The 21,121-nt window shown below is 37.8% G+C and overlaps 2 protein-coding genes across 6 annotated transcripts in view; both read right to left on the bottom strand.

Moving 5' to 3' along the window:
• lancl2 (LanC lantibiotic synthetase component C-like 2 (bacterial)) overlaps positions 1–4,540 on the bottom strand; it is a 41,191-nt gene extending 36,651 nt beyond the window's left edge. The window contains exons 1-2 of one of the 5 annotated variants that reach the window (XM_042714010.1): positions 4,276–4,540; positions 2,734–3,101 (exon numbers count right to left, since the gene is read on the bottom strand). In XM_042714010.1, coding sequence (XP_042569944.1) covers positions 2,734–2,928 — 195 coding nt within the window. In that variant the 5' untranslated portion in view covers positions 2,929–3,101; positions 4,276–4,540. The remainder of the gene's footprint in view (positions 1–2,733; positions 3,102–4,275) is intronic. The other 4 variants (XM_042714011.1, XM_042714012.1, XM_042714014.1 and 1 more) reach the window with 4 other exon arrangements.
• An 8,003-nt stretch (positions 4,541–12,543) lies between these two features.
• tgfbr1b (transforming growth factor, beta receptor 1 b) overlaps positions 12,544–21,121 on the bottom strand; it is a 43,516-nt gene continuing 34,938 nt past the window's right edge. Inside the window, exon 9 of the mRNA XM_042714009.1 lies at positions 12,544–16,727. Within this exon, the coding sequence (XP_042569943.1) occupies positions 16,602–16,727 (126 nt within the window). The 3' untranslated portion in view covers positions 12,544–16,601. The remainder of the gene's footprint in view (positions 16,728–21,121) is intronic.

The following is a 21,121-nucleotide window of genomic DNA, read 5'->3' as shown; positions in this document are numbered from 1 at the left end:
ATCCAGTGGGGACATAATTACTGATTACAATGACTTATATTGTTTCTTACGCATTGTGTTGCATATCGTGCCGCGTAAACATTAAACCATGTCTGCATTTGTGATCGGAGAAATGACAAACAACAAGCGTTACTCTACACTGCTCCAACTCACGTTTGAATCAGCAGTGACAAATTCTTTAAATATGAAAACGTACTTACAGGCTGTGAGTCAGAAGCGCCAGACTGTCCTTGCAAAGTTGGATTTGATCGACTTTATAGAAACAGACACCGGCATTGTAGGCTACTCTCACAGGAAACAGTCCTCATCCTGAACAAAACTTGAACAACACATCTGAATATTTGGGCTGAACTGTTCTGGAACAGTGTTGTAAATACAACTTAACCACTGATTTCTAGTCGTGCCCTCTTTTGGAAGAACAAACAAAGTAGCTTCGCTTTCACAACCAAACACAGCTCTCCACAACATGCACCGGGGGCAACAGTGAGAATAAAAGTTACGCCTTCTTTCTTTGCGTGAACATCTGGGCGGCGTTATGCAAATCTTCCCACATCGTGACGTAGAGATGTGGGGTGTGTTAGAACGAGCCGTTTCAGGAGGGTGTGGATGAGTCTTAACTTTTATAAAGAATATCTCTATTGATTTGAGACTTTAGTCTTTGCAACTTTACAGATCTTCTTCATGCACCAAGAGCTTGTAACACTCCAAAGGGAAAGGAGAAATTGAAATCACATCATATGACCCCTTTAAATGAATCATGTTTAATGTCAATTAACTCTATGTAACATGTACAAAACAGGCCTTTAAATCGTTGTATATATATATATACACACACACACATGACGTTATAATCTGCATAATCCTGACAGCCCCAATCCCAATTTCTTTACGAGTAAAACTTTTTTAAAGTCACAAACCCTCTTAATCTTCAGCCATCCACTCAAATCTAGTGTGTTTGCATGATCGAGTGAGGAGATCACACAGAGATCATCGGCGTTACTGTGCCATCGCTCGAGTGACAATCCTAGTGTGACGATCTGGAGTCAAAGCTGATTAACTGCCCAAGAGTCCAATTCAACCAGACGGATTAAACCACAACTAATCCCTGACCATGATGAAGAATCAACAGAGCCAGCGCTAAAGACAAGACCATAGAACAGCTGTTTTCTGTGTGAATCTCTGTTAAAGTGTAATTTATTTCTGTGATGTGCAGCTGTATTTTCAGCATCATTACTCCAGTCTTCAGTGTCACATGATCTTCAGAAATCATTCTAATATGATGATTTGCTGCTCAAGAAACATTTCTGATTATTATCAATGTTGAACACAGTTGTCCTGCACAATATTTTTGTGGAGACTGTGATACATTTTATTTTTCAGGATTCACAGATGAACAGAAAGTTCAAAAGAACAGAATTTATCTGAAATAGAAATATTTTGAACTGTCACTTTTCATCAATTTAATGCATCCTTGATGAATAAAAGTGTTAATTTATTTATTTAAAAAAACCTGCCGACCCCAAATATTTATTTTTTGACAACAGACAGCTACAATCGTAAGCTAAATACATTAACATCATGAATTATTATTAACAATTTTTTATGCATTATTAAACAGTTATGTTTTGTAATACATTACATTAATTATTTTAGGTAATCAGACTACTTTTTGATTACTTTTATTACTCTTGACCAAACTCATATATCACATTGATTTAAATAAGATAATCTTGTACCATAATGCTGTAAAAATACAAAGAGTAAGAAAATATATTCCATTCATTTTAATTATCAACAAAAAGTTAATTAAACATTATATTACATCAAGGTTTCCCAGACTGGGGTTCGTTAAGGAACTGCAGGGGATTCATGAATTTAATGAAAAACTAACAATTAATTAAATCATAAAAATGTAAAATTAAAATAAATAATTTTAAAATAACAATAAAAAAACACTTACTAAAAAAAATTCAATATTAACCAACGAGAAACATGAACATGCAAATGTGTTACTTAATTATTAAAATATAATATTATAATATAAGTAAATATATCAGATGAAAGAGGTTGAAATGACTAAAAGTTTGGGAATGCCTGCATTACATGTAAACAAGAAATAAAGAGAATTAGAGCATTTTAACGAGTTTGAAACACAAGGGCCTTCCAAAGACACAGTAATTAAATAAACAACTGAGTGATAATTCAAATAAAAATGATGCGATGTTGAAAACACGTGTTAAAACTAAAGTGGTTTTCGTAAATCCAGTGGACAAATGCTGTCTTCCACAAAACTGGACTTTCTGGATGTATGCAGTAACAGGCTATTTTAGAAAGGAACATTTCAAAGATAAAAAAAAGGAATTAGGAAGAATTAATAAATTATGAATAATTTAATGCTATTAAGTGAATAACATAATCAAAAAAAAAAAAAAAAACAGTCTGATTACGAGCATGTTAAAATGTAATTTACTCTAATAACAAGTAATTTTTGAATCTGATTACATGTAACGTTAATCCGTTACTACCCAGCTCGGTTTAGGACATATCACATACTATCTGTGAAATTATCTATGACATTTTAAACAGAAAGACAAGTGACGCACGTGTAATTAAATGGAATGAGGTGATGCGGCCTTGAAAGTGTGTTTCCAGATCATTTCATTAAATGTGTTTCTGCGCGTCTGGCAGCAGCTAACATGCTAAAAACAAACCAAACAACGCGAGATCACAGACCTTCCCGCCGGCGTCGAGCGGCTCGTTCGCGCCGCTGTGCTCCGCAGCGCTCGGGGTCCCGGAGAGGCCCTGCTCCCGGTGCTCCCGGTGCTCCCGGTGCTCCCGGTCCGGGAACGGGTTGATGAAGCTGCGCTCCTCCATCTCAGACTCGGAGCCTGTGACGAGCTTCAGCCGCTTCGACATGTTCTCGCCCATCGCCACGGCGGCCCGCCAGGGACACTCACTACGGCACAAACGCGTTTCGGTCCTGATGCTGATGAGGATGATGATGATGACGCCGGGTGAGGCTACTGATGAAGGTCAGGAGTCACTCCGACACTCTTCAGGGCTCTGTTCCTAAAGAACACCTGTAGATACTTCAACAGAACCTTAACCAGAAACAGAAAATCATATTTACTGCATTTATTGGATCAAAAATACAACAAAAAATAAATATTATGAAATATTAATTACAATTTAAAATAGCTGTTTTTTTTATGTGAATCGATGTTAAAATGTAATTTTTGCTACTTTTTAGGATTTTATTGTTTTTTTTTTAGTTATTGAAGTGTTTTATGCTACATTATATGCTATCTGAAGCGTTTTTTTGTATGTTATTAAACACCACAGTTATAAAGTGAAAGTGAAAGTCGTGACATTTGTCAAGTATGGTGACCCATACTCGAAATTGGTGCTCTGCATTTAACCCATCCAAGTGCACACACACAGCAGTGAGAAGTGAACACACCGTGAACACACACCCGGAGCAGTGGGCAGCTATATCCAGCACCCGGGGAGCAACTGGGGGTTCATTGCCTTGCTCAAGGACACTTCAGCCATGGTATTGAGGGTGGAAGAGAGCACTGTACATTCACTCCCTCCCACCTACAACTCCTGCCAGCACCGAGACTCGAACCTGCAACCTCATATTAACAACTCCAAAATTAGTATGCAGAGCCCACAGACACCCAGTGTACTTATAAGAGTGTACTTTTGAAGACATCATGCATATTAAATGAGAATTGAACTCAAAAATGTTATTTAATGTAATGTATTGTACTAAAGTAACATTAAAGTGGTGTCTATGTTGAACCTCACTGAAAAATAACCTTTGATTTATTTAAAACATTTTTACAGTGCAGTGATGCGGTAAGTCATTCCACTTTAATTACTGATGAAGAAAATTATGTCATAAACTGGTCAAAATAAAGTTCTGTGCAAAGGACCATTGGTGGAATCAAAGATCTCATGACATGATGGAAACATGTATTCATATGCCGCATTCTCAGCTCATTTGGCATCAGTAAACAGATATTAATAGCTGCGTTTGTTTGGTTTGGTATCTCTGCGCGTGAGCTGTGAAGCACACAGTCTCGTCGAAACATCATGATTATATTCACAGCAAAGTTCTGTCCACCACAGCACGCGCGCGATGAGGAGGAGGAGGAGGATGAAGAGGAGGATGAGGATGAGGATCTAACAGAAGCAGAGATCGCTCGTGCAGATTACAGCGCTGAATTCACACGACAGCATCTCATTCATGAAGAGTGCACGCATGCTTACATTCAGGTCCGGTGCAGTCCCGAGCAGTCTCTCCTCGCGCTGATCAGCTGAACCCGTCCGGATCGCTTCCCCTCTCTCTCTCTCTGCACACCACAGCAGATGATGAAGATGATGAGGATGATGAGGATGATGTGCCTCTATCTTGAGCTCATTTGGAGGAAACAGATGGCGGTTTCGCTCTTCCCTCCAGGATTATACAGCAAACAGATCCATAAAGCCCTTCAGTCTCGTGCACTCTCTCTCTCGCGCGCGCGCCCGCGCTCACACACACACACACACACACACACACACACACACACACACACACACACACACACACACACACACACACACACACATACACACACACACACACACACACACACATACAGACACACACACACATACACATACACATACACACGTACAGACACACACACACACACACACACACACACACACACACACACACACATTTTGTGGTTTACACTGCGCGAACTGTGCAAAAGTCCTGTAGACTGGTGACTGAGCGATGACAAAATCTAGATAGATACTCCTAGGTTTTTATGATGCAAGCCAAATATAAATGTATCAAAGCCACATGAATTATAAGAGGGTTAACTGCGCTCCTCAGTGTTAAACTCTCGCTCCGGGCTTCATGGAGCACCTTTTACTCTCCAGTCTTTGTTTTTAGCTCACGTTTATATCTCGCAACTCTGTTTTTATGGAAGCCAATTTCCATCACTGAATCTAAATAAATAAATAAAATGTAATTGTGACTTTTTGTCTAACAATTATAATTTATCTTGCAATAATAAAAAAATAAATAATAATAAAAAAATAAAAGAAAGAAAAAAATTATTGTAAGATATAAACTCAGAATTGTGAGAACAAAGTTAAAATTGTGAGTTTAAATTACGTTTTATTATTATTATTATTATTATTATTATTATAAAATAAATAAATCGTGAGATATAAACCCAGAGTTTAAAGGGGAAAAATGTCTGTTTACTTTCAATTAATCTTGCAATTTAGAGAAAAGAAGAAGAAAAATCTGAATTGCGAGATATAACCTAAACTTGCAATTCTTAGAAGAACAGTCTGAGATATAAAAAAGGGCTTCCATATAAAATAAATAAATAAAAACCTTAATTGTGAGACAAAAAGGTCGTAGTTAACGTTATATTTGATTGTCTTGTCCCTGGGTGACTGATGATGATTTATGTAAAATAGATATTTCCGGTTCTTGATTATGATTGGCTGAGCCATGCTCAAATTTGTAAAATACTCTTGCTAAAGATTGCTGAAATATTAAATATTATATTATTATATATTATATTTGCAATATATAATTATTTAAACATATATGTGTGTGTGTGTGTGTGTGTGTGTGTGTGTGTGTGTGTGTGTGTGTGTGTAAATATATGACTATGTTTCCATGGCTGGTATCAGTATTGTAATATCTTGATATCTTGTGCTCTATAAATAATTACTCTGTCTCTTGAATAAGTGTGAATACGGTGACTGTGGTCATCTGTGATATTCTGGACGTCCTGCGGCTGGGAAATACTGTTAAACCTGAAACACAAGTGAATTTTTCCAGCATCTGTTATTGCTGTCATATTCCATAAATCACTGGGAGGAAAACCGCGCTGGTTTAGTACTGTAAAGTGATTTTGAGTCAGATCTTACAGGCTGCTTCAGTTCTGGCCAAATTACAGAGAATATCGCTCTAAATATAGACTCCATCTGTGCTTCTTAGCGAGACACATCCTCAGCAGAGCTCCTGCTGTTTATTTCCATTCTTCTGTTGTGTGAAAAACGTCCGAATACAAAACTAAACCTGTATTAGATGAAGGCACTGGGGAAAGAACCGAACCCCAGAAGATCAGCCGTCAGTGTTTATCAAATATGAGTTATTGACCCACTCAGATATCACATCAGCCTTCTGAGGGGTTTGATGCAGAAAGCACTTCAACTAATGTCACCCTCTTTACTAAACATTACTTTTGGAGTGTATTTAATTCATATATTATTATTTTCATTATATTAACATCATCATGTCAGAAAGATGGGAAGGGAAAACTGAAGGGGAAAAACAACATTAGTTTGTAAACAATGTCAGACATATTATTTACTTGTTACCAAATCAGCATATGCATTGCATGTATACATCTCATTAAGTTTAGTTAAAATTATAATAATAAATGGCAATGGATTAGGACTGTAGATCATCTTACAATATTGTAAATCAATATCACTTGATTTCCTTTTTAACAGTACATTTTCGCTGGAAACCATTGATGAAAATATGTTTTACAGTGCAAATCATGGGTAAGCGTAAGATTTTAAATCATTGTTATTAAATTGCAATGTAATTTTAAACAGATGATTGTAGATATGTCACTGGAAATAATCATGAATGTTTTATGGCACACACCCTGATGGTCAGAAAACCCGTTCCTGCCCTCATCTCTTCACTCCTGATGATGACGTCCAGCTGCTCTGTAGTGTGAGGAACTCGCAGCTTCACTATAATCAGTCAAACTAGTTCACTCCTCTGTGAGCGATGACTTCAGGACACTGCAGGGATGGGAATCAGTCGTGGAATGCATTAAAGGTTCTTTTACTTTTCCTACCTAATTACTAAAAGACTAACCGTGTGCTAGAAAGAGAAGACATTTTATACTAACCTCAGATCTGGAACACAACTTGTTTAGATTTATGGCTTTGATTTCTATGGAGTTTTAGAGTAAAACATGTTCTGTCTGTCTATCTATCTATCTATCTATCTATCTATCTATCTATCTATCTATATATCTATCTATCTATCTATCTATCTATCTATCTATCTATCTATCTATCTATCTATCTGTCAGTCTGTCTGTCTGTCAGTCCGTCCGTCCGTCCGTCTTTAGTACTTTTTGACCACCACACAAGTAGACCTAGAGGGTTAATTATTTATTTATTATATTTATCACTCTGAAAGTACACGATAAACACAACAGCTTCTAGTAAACGGAGGAAGATATCTGTATGCAGCAGCAGTAATGATGGACACTGGAAGCGGCAGATGTTGGTGAATGTGACCGCATTCACACAGAATGAGTCTCAGCTGATCTGTGTGTACACAGAGCTTCGTGATCAAAGAGTCAGAGAATGGCTCCTGCAGGAGAGGATTATGGGACGGAGCCAGCGGCCAGACAACGAATAAAAGCCATTCATCAAGGAGCGGCGTTCAGCATATGAACAAATCACCGGCACAAACCCAAGAGCCCCGAACACTCATCCATTCAGGCTACAGCCCAAATAAAGTGCTCCAGAAACATTAGGAGGCAAAGAGATCTGATGCACTACACTGACTGACATTCATTTATTTACACGTGGACCTTCAGCTCTGACGAAGGAACCCATTCCTAAATTATATTTCCATCTATTAAGACCTGTGTTTCAAGAGTGTATATGGCAAAATACCTTTTACTACAAGACAGTAGATTATTGTTAGATGTCTGAACAGAACCTAAAATAGTGATTAGCAATAAATAAATACATTCTCATATCTGTAGTACATTATCAAATCAAATATTTCCTTATTCTATTAATTTCTTAATTTAGTTTATTTATAATAAATTAAAAATGTAAAATAATTTATGATTGCATCAAAAATCGTAAACAATCTTTCCATGGAACAACCCTTGTGGTCTGCAGTTCAAAATAATAACAACAATAAAATTAATAAATTATATAGAAAAATACTATATCTATATATTCATATATTTCTTATATCATGTTGACATCAGATGGGTAACCTGCTCTTGATCTTGTGTTCCTGTCTTTAATGATCAGGATATAAAAAAACATGATCATAACTGGCTTTATATATTCTCTTTAATTCAACACACTTTGTGAAGAAGCAAGTATAATTATGTTTATTAAACTGGGGCTTTCAGAGATTCTGTACACAATGCCAAACTATAACATGTTCCAAAATACAGCTGATTATGAGTCCAAACATGTCATGTAGAAATAAGAGTTTTACCACGTTTACCAAAGTCATGGGTGTGTTCAGAAATAAATCATGGCTTCACTAGACTTGAATCCAGCACACAAGTCATGTGCACTCTGTGATAGTTTAATGATTTCTGTTATCTCTATGCAGCTTGACAGTCCCTAGCCTCCATCTTTCACTGGAAAAGAGCAGCATGAACATCACCTTTAGTGTTCCACGGAAGAAAGAAAGTCAAAGTCATACTGGTCTGGAATAACACTTATTAACATTGACTGCTTGAAAGGGCGAGTCTTAAAGCTGCATGCTTATATAATCCATAATCAGAGCGGCAAAGATCATAAAGCACAGCCATCATTTAACCTAAAAACAGTTAAGTCAAGAACATTATCAGTCATACACCACGTCTTGAAGAATTGAAGAAGATGCAGGTAATTGCTTTCTAAATTCATTTACAATATCTATTTCTATTGTACAGTTTTGTTGAGAAGTGGCTTTTCAAACATCCACTTATTGGCTTCTACAGCTCTACTCCTGCTCTCTGTGAACATGCTCTAACAAGAAATTACATCATAAGATACAAAAGTTGCAATTATGAAAAGATAAAGTTTCCAGTTTCCAGTGCTGTCAGACTGCACAAAACCCATCCATCATCTTAAAAATTCATGTGAAAATGTACAATGTAGAACTGGAAGTGCATTAAATATGAAGCGTCTGAGTCTCAAAGCAGAGTGCAGAGAGATCTGAAGGGCAACAGTGTCCCCTTCTGGAGGAAGATCTCACACAGAACCTGCTTTCATTCTCCAGCCTCCTACAGAGAAAGCTCAGAGACTGACCTTCAAGTCACTAAAGCAGCCCAAATCAATCCCTGCTCATACCTGCACATCCTCCCGGTCAGCATCTTCCTGGAGAAACTCCTGCGTCTGGAGGAGCAGCAGAGCCGGAGACATTCATCACTGTCAGCAGCAGCTGGACGCCGCTCGCAGATATTTTTGGCTTCTGCCTGACAGGTAACACGGCAAATAAAGCTGGAATAGAGAAAGCGTCTATCACATCCACTCACTGCAGACTCTGACATTTATAGCACTTTTATTGTCATAGCTTCCTTCCTTTGTAAAGCTCGTCTGCTTTCGTTTCCAGAGTCTCACTTATTAAATTCATGTAATGCAGCACGGCTTCAGTGAATAAATGAAACAGTCTATAGCTAATAATGTTGAGAGTATAATAAAGCAGACTGCTCGTGACGTCTGAGCATGAAAATCATCCCTTCTGAGTTCAGTGAGTCTGTGAAACTGTGTTTGTGGAATTACTTCACACAGAAGATCTGCAGGAGTACAAGACTTTCAAATATCTGAAAAGATGCAGAAAAAGAAAGGAAGAAAACAGAGAGAGCAGATAGACTGAGGCTGTGGAATATGATTCATCTGTTGATTTCCTCTTGTTTCTCAGACTCTGATCACAACAGATTAGTTTCAGATCAACACTGGAATGCAGTCTAATATAAAAACGGCGAGCCAGTCTCATTGCTTTCCATCGCTCTTTGGAATAAATGCATTGGTTGAAGCCAAATCAGCTGCTCACAGGAGCTCCTGAGGGTCACACGTCAGTGCAGCTGACTGCGAAAGAGTCAACACCAACATCAGAAACCTGTTTTTACCTCAGAGTTTAAAAAGAAACAGCAACATTGTGAGGTGAAGTAACACCCGAAATTACACAAACAAATCAGATTGTGAGATATGAAGAGTCAAACACAAGAAACTGTGGCACCTCGCAGCTCGGAGAAAAAGATACACTGCGAGATATGTGAGATATAAGGTTGAAATTACTAAAAAATAAAGGTATATTGTAAGATACAGTTGTAATTACAAGAGATAAAGTCACATTGTGAGATGTCAAGTCTCAAATATGAGAAAATGTTATGAGAGAAGTAAGATATAGTCTCAAAAATGAGAAATAGTTACATTGTGAGAAAGTTACAATTACAACTCTCACAATGCAACTGTTTCTCAAAAAAATAAGGTGAGATATATTGTGCTTTTATTCGTAATGTGATATAAAGACAATCAAGAGAAATAAGGTAGTAATTATGAGCTGTGAAGTCACGATTCTGACATATTGTGAGAAAGAGTCACATATGAAAAGAGTCACATTGTAAGATATAAAGTCATAGTTATGAGAAATAAAGTGCTGGTTATATATGCTGTATATAACTGTGTATGTGATGAATAAAAATCTTGAATCTGAGATAAAGTTACAAGAAATAAGGTTGCAATTATTAAAAAAAAGTAAATCAGATTGTGAGATATGAAGATGGAATTTATGAGAAATAAAGTCACAAATGTTCAATTCAGTTCAAATTCTATTTGTATAGCGCTTTTCACAATACACATTGTCTCAGCTTTACAGAGTGTCTACATTACAAAGCAGAAGTGAATGTGTCGACAGATGATGGATTCAGTTCAAGATCATAGAATCATATACAGTTAGCTCATGAAATCGTTTCACAGAAGCTGTCATAATGACAGTACAAGGAGGCAGCTGTGTGCATGTGGAGTGAATGTGTCAGGGGTCACATAGATCATAAGAAGATCAGTTAAATATACAGGAGCTAAACCATTTATTATAGATCATACATCATAACAAAATCAATAAAATAAACAAAAGCTAAAACACAAACAAGACATGAAAGTAAGAAATGTGTGTGTGTGTGTGTGTGTGTGTGTGTGTGTGTGTGTGAAAAAGTTTCATACCTCTTTATTCTTGTGCTCTACAATCAAGACATGAATGTAAGATAAAAAAGTTTCATACCTCTTTATTCTTGTGCTCTGATGAGGAATGCTGGTTTGAGTGGAGATGTGGTCAGGGTAGAAAGGTGTTTTTGTGAGCTGAGGCGGGTCGGCATGAACTCATTACACACTGACCAACTCAGAGCTGCACCCTTCTGATCCATCTCCATCAAGACTGAAGTGAATGTGTGTCTTCTTCTCTCTAAGTGAAGGAAACAGAAAGCCCAGAGGCCTGTCCCCCGTGGGTTTGGGTTTCCTGAGGTCTGTGTGAGGCTGCTGGGATCGATTGATGCTGAAGGAGCTTCCAGAGCCGCTCCTGAAACACGTCACCATCAATCGGCCCGGAAATGAGAAACTGGAGGAAGGGAAGGACTTCACGCTTGAGGAGTCGATATCAAAGGACTAAACGAGTTTTCTAATCAGGGACCAATTATAAAACACATGAATATTTTATTCCTGAAGCAGGATGGATCGCGGAGGCCCTCACTCGACTGCAGCTCCTCTTTGGTGTTCGGTTATTGAGTCTAGTGATATTAAAAATGTGAATGTGTTTAAAAGCTGCTGCCTGACTCTGTTCTGCTGGAGATGAAGCACACAGAACACTGCAAGCATGGCTTTATCTCTAACTATCTCCCTTCATCCGGGAAGAAATGACCTCTGAACTCAGAATTAAACTACCAATTGTGAAATATAAGCACAGAATTATGACTTTCTGTCCCGCAATTCTGACAGTTCTCTGAATTCTCACAATTTATTTCCAATGTAATAAAAAGTAAAAAAATAGTGACTTTTTTCCCCTCACAATTGTGTTTATCTCTTATAATTCTGAGTGTTAAAAAAGAGAGTCAGAATTGTGAGATAAAAAGTCGCAATTACTTTTAATTTTTTCATTTTATTATTATTATTATTATTTTATTTTATTCTACAGCAGAAATGGACTTCTGTATCATGGTGATGAAAAAAAAAAAATAAGATTGTAGAATTTTCCCTCCTCCAGTCTCTTTTTTTCCCGTTATATCCCTATAAAGGTCTTTGTATTTTTAATAATTTAAAAGAGTGGTAAAACAGGTTATTATTAATAATAATAATAATGATAATGTTTTTTTTTTTTTTTTTTTTTTTTTTTTTAAATAACAATATTTTTAAAAATCAGTTATATTGTATTTAATATTATAATGATCTTTCTTAATTTACTGAAGACTGTTTCTGGTTTGGAGGAACCCAGCTACAAGACTGTAAGATAATTTGTGTAGAAATTATATATTGGATCATCACTTACCTACATTTCACTTAATCACCTACATTTTTATAAAATGTGTCCTTAGTTACAAAAGCTAAATAAAACACAAAATAATGTGCACTGGTATGTCACATATTCATTATAAATACTGTCAAATTGAATATGAGCTACTGGAGGACCAGACTGATAAAACAGGAGAATTCTTAAATATTTTGCGTGAACAAATCCAGGAGAGCAATAAAGCTTGGAGTCGTATGTAGAAGTCGATGTGTTTTTATTGACACCCATCTCTACTGCACTATGTTAGAAAGATCTTCACTCTATGATCCTATCAGCTCATCTGTACACGCTAGAAAACAGTCACGAGGCTCAGGTCAGACCCACACCTCTCACTTCAGCCACCGCTTTCATTCACTTTTCCTCTCTCTGTCTTTTTTTGTTTTTGTAAAAGAAACAGTACAAGGCATTTCTATACAGCGGAGAGGCATTGAAGGACAGTAAGACATCAGTAAAGCACTTGTAATTCATACAGAACACGAAAAGAACAGAACAGACCAAATAATGCTTTAAAGAAGGGATATACTGTTTGGACAATAACACAGTAACACAATCCCATCCACAAGTACCACCCACAGACATTTCAGCATTTCAAAAGAAATAAACTCAGAGTAAACAACTCAAATATATACACTGAGGTATAAACACATTGGTCTTCAGAGGAGGTATTTTTCTCGTGACTTTTTGACCTTTTAAAACCTACTGAAATTATTATTATTTTTTTTCATTTATTATTATTCTTTATATTTTTTTCTTAAAAAAAAGCAAGTGATGCAAACATTAGAAATAAGTCCCATGCAGTGCATCATTCTAGGTGGAATTATAAAACAAAACAGAGTCAAACTTAGGCACTAAATAAAACACGATAAAGCTTTACACTTCCGTCCAATCAGCCGGTGAAATGCACCATGGGAAATCCATCAGCTGCCCTTAAATGACCCAGAATTCTCCTGTGTTTTGGTGCCGGCGGCCCAGCGTGCCTCAAGGGTTTTTTCACAGTGTCTGTATAATAATAGCATAGCGGTGTAATTAAACTCTTATAACAGCGTGATGAGTGCCAGCAGAGAGCCTGAGGTCCGTCAGACCATGCATTTGCATAAATGAGTGAAAGACCCGTGTGTTTTCATGCCACCGCTTTAAAAATGACTTTCAGACAATTTATGCAAATAGTTTGCGCTATTAAAATTCCCGCTCGGGTTAGACGCGTGCATCCACGGGCCATCGCGCTCTCGTTACGGTAATTAGTCTGATGCTGTGTAGAATGTACTGACATGCTTGTGCATTACAGTGAGAAACTGCATAAACCTTTCAGGAGTTATTAATGAAAAGTCTGGGTCATGTGAGGGCGTCTGACTCAGCTTTCTTCTGGAAACACGGCCGCTGTGGACGCAGATGAGTCTGGAGCAGGCACGAGCGCATTCATCTGAAGCTACACCGGTCCTGCGCGTCACTAACGGACACCTGGACACAAGTGTTCCCGCTCGAATCTGAAACCACATGCTGGTGATTCAGTCTGTAATGAGGGACACGGCACGAGCGGGAAGAGAGTGAAACCGTCATGAACCACGTCGATGCCGGCGTTTAACACTCAACACAAAAAGAGATATTCTGAAGAATGTTCTGGCTGCTCTTTTGCAGTCAATGCTGAAAGTGGATCAGGCAGATTTGTGAATGAATCATTTACTCTAGTTTCAGGAACCGGATCAGACTTCCAAAAACTGCTGTGAGCTAGGGTTATGATTAAAAACTCATTTCATACTCGATTACTCAAAACACTGAGTCATACAGAATATTTTTATGATCCTTTTTATGTTCTCTCTGAAGCTTGAGAGACTGATGATCACTCTTATTTCAGTGTCACTGAGTATTATATTTAGTGTCATTGGCCATCGTAGTTTTACAGTTTCTCATTTCACTTTAATTTCAGTTCAAGTTTCAGTCATTTTAGTGAACCCTGATACTGATTCATTTTAACTGCATGTAAAAGAGCGACCTTTCTCACTCCCCAAACTCATCGTACAGGTGTGGAACAGCGGGAGAATCAATAAGTGATCATTTTTATTTCTGGCTGAACTTTCTGCGTTTGCTGAAGAAAGCAGAACTTCACTCTCCTTCCCTCAAACGAGCCGATCGTTCCCCGGATCATTCCCTTTCCTCCTCTGACGGCACTGAAACTGGGTTTAATGTACACTTTCTCCTTCCAGATTCAGACACAGCCTGACACACATTAGACATATTTATATACATGTACACATTATTTATAGACACTACGTCCTACACACACAGTAAAAAGTACTTCATTGAGGAACTGTGCATCAGAATGTGTGGCAGAAATCATTAATTCACTCACTGTACGTATGAAACAGCATCAATAATCATCGTAACACTGCAGTCCATCCCAGCGGCCTCCCTCAAACAAACTCAAACTCAGCACAACGCTTTAAAATACACGGCAAAATCAATCGGCTTTGAAGGAAATGTGCTGGAAACGGCTTCCCTTGAGCAATCCCAACACATTTCAAGAATGAAGAAGAGTTGTGTGAATGTAACTGATGTAACCAGCGTGAGATGCTGAGAGTCCAGCAGAGACTGGTGATGCATAGCAGTGAAGTTTGACCATCAGAAGAGCAGAAACCCTACACGCTAAAACACTGTATTGCTCAACACGTCACATTAGTTCCCTTTTTAAAGGAATATTCCACATTCAGTACAAGTCACACTAAGTCCACAGCATTTGTTGCTTTTCACAAAAATTAATTTCCTTTTAAAAAAAATCAGTGTTCCAGTGAGGTCCTTACAATGGAGTTTAAACTGAGCTGCCATCTTTTACTAACATTCTCTGTCCAATTTTACAGCTTTGTTGTCGTAAACTAATGGCTAAAACCTTAAAATGATCCTTTGCAGCTCAAATAATACCCATGTTTTAGCAGAATAATTAATAATTACTTTCACAAAATTTCACATTTTTGATCTTTTAAATCCTTTAAAAAATTTCCCCATTCATTTCCATTGTAATGCCTCATCATAAACATGATTTTTACATTTTTCCACCATGTTTTATTTTGTGCTAATCAACATCACGACACAAATGCCGTCGACTGAGCTTGACTTGCATCGCTCTCTGAAGAGTCCTTCCATGACTGACGATCAAGATGAAAACTCACCAGAGGGACAGAGTCAAACGCATGGATGTAGATAAATAAGAATCTCAAGTTGCAGGCCTAAATAAGCACCAGAAAGCGGTTGAGTTTCGCTCTTCATTCACGAGCGCGTCTATCAGATCTCATAGACATCGGTCCACACACACACACACACCTCTGAAGCGGCTCACACACAGTCCTGAAGCCAGACGGTGAGTACAGTCAGCTCCAGCACACTCCAGCTCCACGTTGGTCCCTTGAGGCTCGCTCGGAAGAGTTTCAAAGCAGTCCTTGATATTTCTTCTCATTTACATTCTATTAGAAAAAGTTGCCACAAAATGTTGGAAAACCTATGGCTTAGTGAATATCCGTATTACCACACCTCATCTTTGCATGCCAAGAGCGCTCTAATCGTATGTTTGGGCAACTTTCAGTATTTGGTTGTGGTCCGTCCACAGCCAGTGGTCAGTGGTTAGTAACTCTCTGTAACCAGCCGCCCGTTCCATGAAACCAGCTGTACGTGAAGAGGTCTGACAGTTGTGCTGCATCAGTGAAGAGGATGAAGAATGGCACCAGCGGCCCGCTCTCGCTCCGTGTGCATAAGAGACGCACCGCGAGGGTGGTTGGTTGGTTGGTTGGTTCAAAGCAGTGGCACTTTCTGGTAACACCTGGCTTGGAAGGCATGGTTGTCATCGTAGTTGTTGTAGCAGAGCAGTAAAAATATAAAGTCGATAGGTTTCATCTATATTGCATATGTCACAGCATGTTCGCCAGGACTGAATGAGGTCATGTCCAGGTTTGTTTTTGCAAAAACAGAACGCATGTATTTAAAGTCACGCCGACCTGAAGAACTGCAGCGATGAGCGGAAATTAAACACGAGGTGCAAATCAGTCAAACCTCCACGGGAGAAAAACCAAAGCCACTTATAAATAATAAAAGAGTCCTTCTTGTGTTTGACGCGGTCTGGCGCTCCGTGTGAGATCCTCAGGAGTCCGTGTTTAAGACCGAGACGCAGAAACGAGCGGCAAACGTCGGTGAAAGTGCGGCGTCCTCTCTTGAAGACGGAGTGTGATGCGGTTCTGAAGGATGATGGGAAGGGAACACTAACTGTGGCGGTCTACATCTTGATGCCCTCCTGCTGGCTGAGCTGGGACAGCGTCTTCTTGATGCGCAGGGCGGTGAGACGGGCCGCTCCGTTAGCGTACCAGCACTCCCTCATGATCTTCGCCATCACACGCAGAGCCTGAACACACCAAACCACACGGAAATGTCAAAACTTTCATTCTTTTCTGTCATGCATTTCAATCTTCACAAATGAAAATCCCCCAAAACTCTGAACTACATGTGTATTTATCGTGTTTTTTTTTATAGTTAACTAAAACTAAAAGCGTGAAATAAATGCATTAATGTTGAGGGATACAAGGTTGAGAGATACAAAAATGGGCATTATAACATTATATACTGTATAAATAAGGGATAATCAACGGCTAGCTGTGCATTAAGTGATTTGAATGCACGACGTGGAGGTGAAGAACACCCGAGGCACAGCGGAGGTGCATTCAGATCGTTTAATGCACAGCTAGCCGTTGATTATCACGATTATGCCATGGTCATTTGCCAGCATTCACACATTAAAGATGTTAATAATATTTGCGCTGTAGTATTTGACCGGAACGATTTTTCGTCAGTTACAACTTGTTAGATGTTACTATGGTTACCAGTGTTTATAGGATGCACATTAATATAGAACGTGATTAAACTGACCTGGAACTATCTGTGCAGTTAAACGAATTTAATCAACACCTGCCAGCCAATCAGAATCCAGTATTCAGACAGACCATGGCATAAACAATGTTATTTATTTTTTATACAGTATATTTTAATTAATTTACTATTTCAGATTTATAGACAAAAAACAGCAACTAATGAACAAAACAAACAAAATAACTAAAACTTTAACTAAAATGAAAATGGAAAACATTTTTAAAAAATCTAAATATTTAAAAATAGACTATAACAGTATCTATATATATGATTATATAAAATTCTCTCTTTGATTTCCTCCACCCAATAAAGCTTTTTTTTGTTTTTTTTGTTAGTATACTGGAGACAACAGTGTCAGCGAAGACCTTGAGATCAAACATGACGTGCGTGAAGAAAAATAAAAGGTAAATCGCCAAAAAAATCCAATCAAGCTGTGATTTTGGCAATGTATGCAAAAACTTTGAAAACATTATTTAACGTTTGTTTTTTTATTCCAAACATAATAAAAATGCCATTTCCATCACTGTCATTCCCACTACAGCATGCTCTTAAACACAGTACTGTACGATGACTGAAAATGACTCTTTCCATTCCCAGTGTCTGATGTACACTGTTGCACATTGATGACTAACCAATTAAAAACTAGTCAAGAGTGTTTTAGAGACTTTACTTTCTTAAAACACACACACAAGGTCCATCAGTGGCCAGTTTTTTACCTAATGAGAAACTAATTCACTGAAGTGTGTCAAGCAGCTCAGATTGTATTTTCTACAGCTCCTGAAAGTCTTTTTTCAAACAGTTTCTATTTAAATCAGTGTTTCGGCTCATGCCCTCTAAGAAACGCTAGAACAGATACAAATGCACTGCTTCAGACATTTATTGGCCTCTTGGCATTATTTGCACATCATCTCCTAATGACTCCTGCAGAAACGCTCTTCGACGTGAAGCTTGCAGGAGCGTCTGTGTCTTTACTCAGCGCTGGGATTCTTATTACATCCACATCAGACAAAGCAAGTAAAAGAGCAAAGAGCTGCAGCGCTTTATACTTGGCACACTGTTAGCAGAGAATAAATGCACAACAACGTCTGCAGAGACTTGAGCTCTCTTTGGGTAATTACTGACACCCACATTTGGCTCTCAGGGTGAAAGATTTCCACCGAATGCAAATCAAATCATTTCTGTTTCTGCCGCAGACACACAAGCACAGTTTAGTTCATTTAGCTGCTCCCCAAACACACAGGGTCATCCGCCGCGAGGAAGACCGTCCAGCCTTACGAAAGCACTTAGGACTATTTTGGACAAATGCACTTTGTTTGCATCTATTTGTTCACAGGTGAAACATTGCTTTAATGTTGTTTAAAGATTAAGTTGAATTAAAACGTTGCTTTCTGTACTCTGAAAATATAAGGTGACAATATATATCCTAAACATTATTTTAATGCTGTTTGAATGGTGCTTAAAATTGAATTATATGTAGAATTAAAACTGCTTGCTTTATGTAGTTTATGACACCAGCAGCAGTTCATTTTCCCTTCCTTTGAGGCCACTGAAGCCTGTATCTGTGGATACAATCTCAGGTTTTACACTGCCCTGGAGAACAAGACATACACTGATCTCCTCTGAGGGTCTGCATGTTCAGGCTCACCTGTGAACGAGAGCCGAATGCTGAAAAAGCCACGGCAGACAGTAAATATCACTGGAGCTGTGGCTGAATCACGCGCTACAGACGCAGAAACAAAGAGAGCGCATCCGTTATGAGACACTAGCGGCACACCTCTGTTTCACAGAGCGTTTGGCAGCTTTCATATGCTGGAGACGGTTTCGATTTCACAGCGATGTTATCTCAGATCAAATCGAATCAAGTCGTGTCACTTCCTCAGTAATAAAGAGGCCAGCGCTGTTTTGATGAACGCCTCAGTGACGCTCCGTCGGCAGCCGCGGGCCGCAGTGATGCGATTACTCCGGTGCTGAGGGCAGATCTGTGCACGCTGTAATGAAATGCTGCGAGAATTAACTTTATTGATCTACATGGAGCAATTAAATGTGCTCTTTCCAGAACAAGACGATATATTTGAACACAAGAAAGCAAAGTGCATAAGAACACACACATTGCCCGTTGTTATATAGAGAAATGTCTATTTTGGCTTTATCTATTTTCAAAACTGACACTGCTCTCACTCCTCTTGCTCTGGGGGTTCTGGACGGACAACATTTCTCCCGGTCAGCAGAAATGGTGAAGAAGAAATAATAAGTAACTAATAACTAGTACTGTAACACTATAACTAGTGACTAGAACTGTTACACTGTAACTAATAACTAGTACCGTAACACTATAACTAGTGACTAGAACTGTAACTAATAACTAGTACTGTAACACTATAACTAGTGACTAGAATGTAACGCTGTAACTAATAACTAGTACTGTAACACTATAACTTAGAACTGTAACGATGTAACTAATAACTAGTACTGTAACACTATAACTAGTGACTAGAACTGTAACGCTGTAACTAATAACTAGTACCGTAACACTATAACTAGTGACTAGAACTGTAACTAATAACTAGTACTGTAACACTATAACTAGTGACTAGAACTGTAACACTGTAACTAATAACTAGTACTGTAACACTATAACTAGTGACTAGAACTGTAATGCTGTAAATAATAACTAGTACTGTAACACTATAACTAGTGACTAGAACTGTAACACTGTAACTAATAACTAGTACTGTAACACTATAACTAGTGACTAGAACTGTAACGCTGTAAATAATAACTAGTACTGTAACACTATAACTAGTGACTAGAACTGTAACACTGTAACTAATAACTAGTACTGTAACACTATAACTAGTGACTAGAACTGTAACGCTGTAAGTAATAACTAGTACTGTAGCACTATAACTAGTGACTAGAACTGTAACGCTGTAAATAATAACTAGTACTGTAACACTATAACTAGTGACTAGAACTGTAACACTGTAACTAATAACTAGTACTGTAACACTATTAGTGACTAGAACTGTAACTGTAACGAATAACTAGTACTGTAACACTATAACTAGTGACTAGAACTGTAACACTGTAACTAATAACTAGTACTGTAACACTATAACTAATGACTAGAACTGTAACGCTGTAAATAATAACTAGTACCGTAACACTATAACTAGTGACTAGAACTGTAACGCTGTAACTACACTAGTACTGTAACACTATAACTAATGACTAGAACTGTAACGCTGTAAATAATAACTAGTACCGTAACACTATAACTAGTGACTAGAACTGTAACGCTGTAACTAATAACTAGTACTGTAACACTATAACTAGTGACTAGAACTGTAACGCTGTAACTAATAACTAGTACTGTAACACTATAACTAGTGACTAGAACCGCAATGCTGCAACTAGTGACTAGAAATGTAACTAATAACTAGTACTGTAACACTATAACTAGTGACTAGAACCGCAATGCTATTGTAACTGGTGACTATAAAATTCAAAATATAAACCATCAAAATATACTTAAAAAAAATTACTCTTAAAACAGCATCTAAATATACTTAAAAAGATATACATTGTAACCTTAAATCATAATGTTTATATTTATATATATATTAGGGCTGTCAAAATTAACGCGTTAACGCATTAACGCAAATTAATTTTAACAGCACTAATTTTAAGCGTGATTAACACGCATTTTCTGTTGCAGGGTTTGCGTGGGTACTTAAAGTCTTAAAAGGCCTTAAATTTAGTTTTATCATATTTAAGGGCATAAAATGTCTTAAATGGTACAAGAAAGTCTTAATTATGATTTTAAGAGGTCTTAAATTTAGGGAGGGAAAGACAACAATTGCGATACGGCTT

The sequence above is a fragment of the Cyprinus carpio genome, chromosome A24 (assembly GCF_018340385.1).
Source record: "Cyprinus carpio isolate SPL01 chromosome A24, ASM1834038v1, whole genome shotgun sequence".
Taxonomy (NCBI): domain Eukaryota; kingdom Metazoa; phylum Chordata; class Actinopteri; order Cypriniformes; family Cyprinidae; genus Cyprinus; species Cyprinus carpio.
Note: the sequence above shows the minus strand (reverse complement) of the source record. Positions and strands in the feature narration are given on the sequence as shown.